The sequence below is a fragment of the Hibiscus syriacus genome, unplaced genomic scaffold (assembly GCF_006381635.1).
Source record: "Hibiscus syriacus cultivar Baekdansim isolate YM2019G1 unplaced genomic scaffold, ASM638163v2 tig00110332_pilon, whole genome shotgun sequence".
Classification (NCBI taxonomy): domain Eukaryota; kingdom Viridiplantae; phylum Streptophyta; class Magnoliopsida; order Malvales; family Malvaceae; genus Hibiscus; species Hibiscus syriacus.
In genome coordinates, this window is record NW_024062688.1 from 3969455 (window position 1) to 3977656 (window position 8202).

The window sequence follows — 8202 nt, forward strand, 5'->3', positions numbered from 1 at the left end:
GCAGCTGAAGAAAAAACAAAAACAGAGTCAGAACCGTTTGGCGAATGATACCATGTTGAGAAACTCAATGAATAACGTTTGGTAAATTTCATTCAGATACTCAAACTGCATTACAACCAGCTTATATATAGAAGATGTGCCTTCAAGCTTACTCTACCTCTATAACAAATTCATAACAGACTCCAACATTCCTTAACAGATTCCAACTTAACAGTCATAACAACTCACACACACACAATGCCCATATTAGGAGCACATGCACACATTGCATATTCTAGAATACAATCGTGTATTCTAGATACTCTAATATTGTCCAAGATATTTCCTCGTCCACCACCACCAAATCCACACACTTCTCCTATTTTTATTTTATTTTTTGATGCTGTACGATTATTTCATAGGTAAGCCCTGTACCAGATTTAAAGTTCTTTTTTATATATAGTTGGGGTGCACCCACAACACTTTGGAAGCTTATTACTGATTGTCAATTGTCGTGGTCCATTTGTAACATGAAATTGTATACTCATTTTACATCGAAAGAATCATTGCCACCTCCCTGGTTTTGGTTTTATTATGTGTATATTCAATAAATCAGGTGATTGAATTACAACGAAAAAAATAAATAAGTGTTTTTAAAAAAATAAATCAGGTGATGCTTGAATTATAAATATTTAATAAAATTTTAAGAAGTTATAATTATGTGGTCGATTGTTCGATCGGCATAAGTTTTTTGAATCTATGTAAATTTTTTAGATCTATAGGTTGATCCTGGTGTCCTGACATCTTTTATTTGCAAATGATTGTCTGATATTTGAGAAAGCGAGAGCAAGGTTGGCGGGGGAGCTGAAGAACATTCTATGGATATATGCAAGAATTCGGGCCAGGTTATTAACTTTGAGAAATTTGAATTATTTTTCAGCAAATAGGAAAAATGTTCATCGAATAATGGATGTTGCAAGCAGTGACGGATCTAGAAATTTAAGAATGGAAGTCTAAATTTTAATTTTTTTTTTAAATAATGGGTATGCAAAATTATAATTTTTTCTTTTTTCCTTACTTTTCTAAAATAATGAGATGCATTGACCCTATGGGACTTAGTGCATCCGCCACTGGTTGCAAGCACTGCAAATCTTGAAAGATATTTGGGTTTCCCAGCAATTTTCGGATGAAGTAAAAATCAAGTCTTTCTTTCCTTGAAGGACTAAATTTGGTCTAGAATTAAATCATGGAGCTTCCTGTCGCTGTCACAAGGGGAAGGAGGTTTTTATTAAATCAATGTTATAAGCACTACCACTTTATGCGATGATCTGTTTCCTTTTTGCCGAAGACATTATGTGTAGAATTAGAGAACATAATGACGATGTTTTGGTGGCAGAAATCAGAGAAAAATAAAGGGATCCATTGGTGCACTTGGGATAAGCTTAGTAAAATGAAGGAAAACGATAGAATTGACTTTCGGAATTTTGCGAAATTTAACATTGCACTCCACGCAAAAAAAAAGGCTTGAAGGATCCACAGCAATACCAATTCTTTAGTTAGTCGTGTGCTACGGGCTAAGTACTTCCACTCTACAACTTTCCTCAATGCAACCTTGGGCTCGCAACCTTCCTATATCTGGAAGAGCATATGAAACTCTAGGGGGCTTTTAGAGAAAGGAACTAGATGGAAAGTGGAGAATGACCTTAACATCTCCATTTGGAGTGATTATTGGTTACCAAGAGGGGCACCAAGGAAGATGAGTTTGACAAGGAATGATGAATTTAATCGAGTACCTGATTTAATCGATCCGGATACAAAACAATGATGTACGGATGTAATTGACAGAATTTTCATTGGTTAGGAGGCAACAGATATAAAAAATGATCTCAATCTCAACTTTTAATCAACATGATGTGCAAGTATGGAGTGGTGAACGTATGGGTGAATAAACCGTTCGAAGTGGCTACAAATTGTTAATTGAAGATGTAGGAAATTTAGACATCAGCTTATCAATGTTTCAGAAACTTTAGGCATGCAATTGTCAAAGAAAATTCATTGTAAATGCATGAAAACATTACCACAACTATGTACCAACAAGGCATGTGCTATTCAACCACAAAATTACCAATAATCCAAATTGCCCATTATGCCAGGACAAGGTTGAGTCAAGTATCCACATTTTGAAGGATTGTTTACTTGCTAAAGCAGTATGGCATAGTTTACAATTCCTGTGGCCTCCTCAGAGTGGCGGATGGAATTTCAAGGAGTGGTTGAGTTGGGTTTTTGAAAACTACTCAAAACAAAAACAAACAGAGGTTATAATGGGTATTTGGGAACTGTGGTATGCTCGCAACATTCGAATTCATGAAGGGAAGATTATGCGAAGTGAAGAAGTAGTTACCCTGATTCGAAGCAGAACTCAAGCGCTCGATAGGGTAAACGGTGCAACCACTGGTCAACACTATTGTGGTGAAGTAAGATGGTCCCCCCTCCAGATATGGTGAAAGTGAACTATGATGCAAGCTTCAAACAACCTGAGAAGCAATGTCAAACGGGCGTTATTATCAAGAATCATTTAGGGCTAGAGATGGGAGCATGTAGCAGGGTTACCTTCAGAATTCCAACGGCGTTTGCGCGAAAGCAGTGGCGGCGTTTCATGCTCTGCAACTGACCTCAGATCTCGGCTTCAATCGAATCATTTTAGAGGGTGGTTCTCGAGCGGTAACAGATAAGCTAAACTCACCAAACTCAGACAACTCTGAGATTAACGCACTTATCTGGGAAGCGCAACATAAATCCAGAGCTTTCCAGTATTGTATGTTTCGTTTTATCCCTCGTGAAGGAAACAGAGTAGCCCATCAAATGACCAAGACAGTGGCGATAGAAGAAGACCAATATCGGGTGGAGGAAATCCCAGAGGGAGCAGCGCATCAGACAGCTGAAGACAGGAGGTGGATTGACCCACCTTAGACCCAGGTTGACCCAACGACGACGAGGATCTATGGTTTCTGTAACCTTCTCACAACGGAGCATCAGATGAAGACCTGTGCAGCAGTGAGGAGACAAAACGGCTGGATGAAGGAAGTTTCCTTTTGAAATTTATTTAATTTAAAAAATATATATATATATATATATATATTATTAATATTTTTTAAAATCTCTAATTTCTCTTAAATTATAAAAAATTCAAATCCTTAAAAAAATCTAAATATCTAACCCTAACCCACCACCGCCATCCTTTTCGGTTACGAGCACAACTGCCAATGTACTCCCTACTTTCATCTTAGTCATACATCGTCATAGTTACAGTCGTTGGCCATCGAAATCGTGTGAGATCGTGATTTTCATCCTATGGTTCACAGGATACAAAATGTTGATTAACCATCAATCGACCATATATCAGTCGCGATTTCATAGGGGTATTGATTGCTGGAGAGGTAAGGTCGGGTGGAGCTTCGTCGAAGGTAAAGGACGATGATCAATGTGGGTTTAGAGGTTGAAATGAATATTTTCAAAGTTTTGAGGTTATTTCAAAATTTGTGTTATTTAAATATAACTTTAGTTTTTAATTTTAAATAATTTTTTTTAAAATTACCAAAATATGACACGTGTCACTTAACGGGAAAAATTAACGACTTTTACAACCTGGACACCTAAAGTGATAACATTTGTAATGTTAGACACCAAGATCATTCAAAAAAAATAGTTTAGGCACCTATTCGTGAAGAACGTTATAATTTGAGCACTTATTTTATAATTAATCCTAAAAAAATAACATAAAACCTTTATTCATTCAACACAACCCTATACCACTCGGTTTAAACACGTTACTAGTATGTTTAGTGGTAAATGAATTGTTGTTATTTTTTGAGGTTCGGGTTTAAGTACTAGGAATATCAGAGGTGTGAGCAATAAATGTCAAATGATTGAGAGTATTCTTTGAACGTATATTACCTTGTATTTAACTTAAATTAATAAAAATAATAATAATTTCGTGTTAGTTTGATGATTAAGACAATAATTGAATTTTGTTATAATAATTATTATTTATAGTGAATTTGTAGCATATATAAATATTACTTTTTGAACATTTATTATTAAAATTTATTTTATTTTTGCGAGAAACTAATTTGGATACCTAAATTCATTATCCTTTTTATTTTTAGTTTTTAGTTTTTTTTACTTACTACATGCATATTAGGATATCTAAAAGATAATTAGATTAAATAGCATTCTGATTTGAATGATAATAATTGACTTTAATGAAAATAATTAATAAATTTAGATTTTAAAAATAGATTTGCAATCCAAATTTAAATTTCACAGAAACTGCATATATTCAATCTATTACCGTTCATATAATATTCTCTATGCTGTTTTCACAACTAAAATAGGTAACCTAAATAGAATTATGTTTCATGTGGGAAAAAGAGAAGGAAAATGCTTAAAATGAAATAAAAATTCTTCATATATTGATTAAAAAATCATTACAATTTCCACGTGATCATCTCCAGGATTTTTGTTCTCTGACAAATTAAAAATACTGCATCCTTTACAAAGTTAATTCATAATTAAAATATAATGACAAAATATTTATATTTTAAAAATGAAAAGATGACATTCTTATAAGAGGTAGGAAGAAAAATTAAATATACGTTATTTTCTGGGCAAATTACGCATTTAGTATCTAAATTATCAGTTTTGGCCGTTCTAGTACCTAAATTTTCAATTTTTTAAAAATCATTCTTAAGTTTAGTTTCTGTTTCATTTTAGTATCTCCGTTCAAAATTTAACGTTAAATTTTGAAAAATATTAAAAGTTTAGTTACGAAAACGGATCAAAATTGATGGTTTAGGTATTAAACACATTAAGTTATTAATGGTTGATACTAAAATGAAATAAAAACGAAACGTTAGGTATGATTTAAAAAAATAAAAGTTCAAATATTAAAATGGATCAAAATTGATAATTTAAATACTAAATGCATGTTACCATATTTTTTAATGGTTTTAAATAAATAATTCTTTTATCGTTTACAGCTAGTCATAGTAACCAATACTGGAGAAATGGATAGGGATGCAATAATAATGTTCACATGCATTCCACGTTTATTATTAATTAATTCCATTAAAGATAGATTAGGTTGGTGATTTAAATTTAGGATAAACTAAATTAAATATCAATAAACTTTAGTGTTTTTTACCAATTTTACGACTGAGCTTTTAATAGCTTCAATTTTGACTCTATATTCGAGTTATTAACTCTATAATGACATAGATGAGTATTGTCGACGTGAATACAAAAAAAATATGAATGCCGGCATAGACATCAATATAATCACATCAAAATGATGTCATTTTGTTAGAAAAAGTCGGAAAAAGAAAATGCTAAATACACCCAACTTCTTTTCCTAAGGTCCTAAGCTTTCAAACCTCCTCATGTGTATTTTACATTTTTCCCTCAAATTTCTTTCACCAAAACGACATTGTTTCTCATATCAGCAAACGTTGTTTACATCATCGCACTGTTATTAAATTAACGGATAAATAATATAATTGAAGTAAAAAGTAAATTTTAACACTAAAATTAAAACTTAATTTGATATAATTTATCCATAAATTTATTACGACTAATAAAAAACACAAACAAAACAATGACATCCATAGAACTTATCTCTAAAGCATATAGATATTTACTTTCCACGTCAGCATAATCTTTATCAAGTAAAATTAAGCCACCTGTATAAAATAAATATTTTCTATTCTTTTCACTAAGAAGAAAAGATTAAAGCCTAAATTGAAGATCCTTAACAATGAGCAGTACTCCGATATTTCAAAAAGAGTTCTTTGCAAAAGAGCTGAGCTGGAAATGATCCAACTGAGGAACTTGGGCCATGCTGATATGAGGAACATTGATGAGGAGAGAGCTGTTCATACTGAGTTGGTGGGTCTAGAGGTTGCGGAATCAATTAAAAAGAGGAATACCATAAAAATTTTAGAGACTGAGAATGGGCAGTTTTTGGACTCATTTGATGATATGGTTGCTGTGTTAGTGAATTTCTTTACTAATCTCATTGGGACAGCTGATCCCTTGGTTAGATGCCCTTCTGTGGTAGATTTGAAGGGCTTGTTAAACTTCTCCCTGGATGCTTGTGCTGAAGAAATGCTTACAAGGGAGGTTGATGATAAGGAAATCAAGGATGCCTTGTTTAGGCAAGGCAATGGGAAAAGCCCTGGTCCTGATGGTTACTCATCTTGGTTTTTCAAGGCTGCATGGGGAGTGGTTGGCACTGATTTTTTAGCTGCAGTAAGGTTTTTCTTTCAATCCTCTTCTATGTTGTCAGCTTTTAATGCAACTACTATTGTTTTAGTCCCAAAATCCTTGATTGCTAGTAGGGCTAAAGACTTTAGACCTATTTCTTGTTGCTCGGTAGTATACAAGACCATCACTAGGATCATTACTACTAGGTTAGCTCTCTTTTTTCCTGGAATGATCTCTCTAAGACAATCGGCTTTTGTAAAGGGGAGAAATATTGTTGATAACACATTGCTAGCTCAGGAAATAGTCAAAGGTTACTCTAGAAAGAGCCTCTCTCCTAGGTGTGCTATCATGTTTGATTTGCAAAAAGCCTTTGACTCTGTGAACTGGGAGTTTTTGATGGTTGTTCTGGAGGCTATGGGTCTGTCTTTGAAGTTTTGTAGTTGGATTAAGGTTTGCGTCACTTCCTCCAAATTTTCAATCTCCTTGAATGGAAGCCTAGTTGGTTATTTTAATGGTGCTAGAGGGGTCAGGCAGGGGGACCCTTTATCCCCTTACCTCTTTGTATTGGTGATGAATGTCCTTTCTTCTTTGTTGGATGTCTCTACCAAGAATGGTATTTTTAAATACCACCCCAAGTGCAAGAGAATCTCCCTCACCCACCTTTGCTTTGCTGATGATTTGTTGGTATTCTGTCATGGTTCTATGGATGTTGTTATGGGTGTTTTGAGCACTTTGGAGGCCTTCTATGAGTTTTCTGGTCTGAGGCTTAATGTGCAGAAAACTAAGTTCTATGCTTGTGGTTTATCTGGGTCTGTTCTTGAGCAAGTTCAGGCTGGTACAGGTTTTAGAGTTGGGCATCTCCCTGTAAAGTACATGGGAGTGCCTTTGGTGACTAGGAAGCTCACTGGAAAAGACTACTCTGCTTTGGTGGTAAAGATTAAGGAGAAGCTCAGCAAGTGGTCTAATAAGAAGTTGAGTTTTGGTGGCAGGCTGCAACTCATCAAATATGTTCTGTTCAGTGTTTTCAGCTATTGGAGCAGGCAGTTGATTCTGCCAAAAGGGGTTATCAGGGATGTTGAGAAGTTATGTATGAGGTTTTTCTGGAAAGGGTGTGGCTCCCCAGCTAGAGGAGCTAGGGTAAGTTGGAGCCAAATCCGTTCCTTGAAATCTGAGGGAGGTTTAGGGTTGAGGAGTTTGGCTGATTGGAGTAAGGCTTGCTGTTTATTGCTAATCAAGAAAATCCTGGCAGGAGAGGGCTCTCTCTCGATTGCTTGGGTGAATTCTTACTGCCTTAGATCAGTAGATTTTTGGAATGCTGATTCTAAGGCTCATTTCAGCTGGATCCTAGCAAAGTTGTTTAGAATGAGGAGTTAAGCTAGGAGGGTTTTTGGCTCCTACAGTTGCTGGGACCAAATCAATACCATATGGATATAGGATAACATTCGGAATGGGTGCGAGAAGGTACGTTGGCATCGCCTGGTATGGTTTCCTAGCCATATCCCAAAGTTCTCTCTGATCTCTTGGATGGCAATCTTGAATAGATTGCCCACAAAGGACATGCTCTCTAGATTTGGTGTAGTAATGGATGGAGGTTGTGGTATGTGCAGTTCGGGTCTTGAATCTCGCGACCACCTTTTTTTTGACTGTGCATATGCAAAGGAAATCTGGACTGCCATCCTTCTCTCATGTGGTCTTTCTCAGACGCCTCTCGATTGGTATGGTTCTTTCCAGTGGCTGTTACTTAACCTTAAGGGTAAATCTCTGCTAGTGCATATTCTCAGGTTGGCTTGGACTGGATTCATCTACTTCATATGGGAGGAACGGAATCACATACATTTTGGAGGAACTCATCGCTTGGCTGGAGCTGTTGTTAGTTGTATTAAAGAATCTGTTAGAATCAAATTGCATATAACTCATATGAATAGAATTGATGATGTAAATAGGGAACTGTGTATATATTAG

General features: G+C 35.3%; 1 protein-coding gene across 1 annotated transcript; it reads left to right on the top strand.

Annotated features, from left to right (window-relative positions):
- The first annotated feature begins 7687 nt into the window (after positions 1 to 7687).
- LOC120119296 lies at positions 7688 to 8202 on the top strand. The gene is made up of 2 exons (XM_039139117.1): positions 7688 to 7701; positions 7782 to 8202. Exons 1-2 carry the CDS (start codon positions 7688 to 7690, stop codon positions 8200 to 8202), a joined length of 435 nt encoding a protein of 144 aa, XP_038995048.1.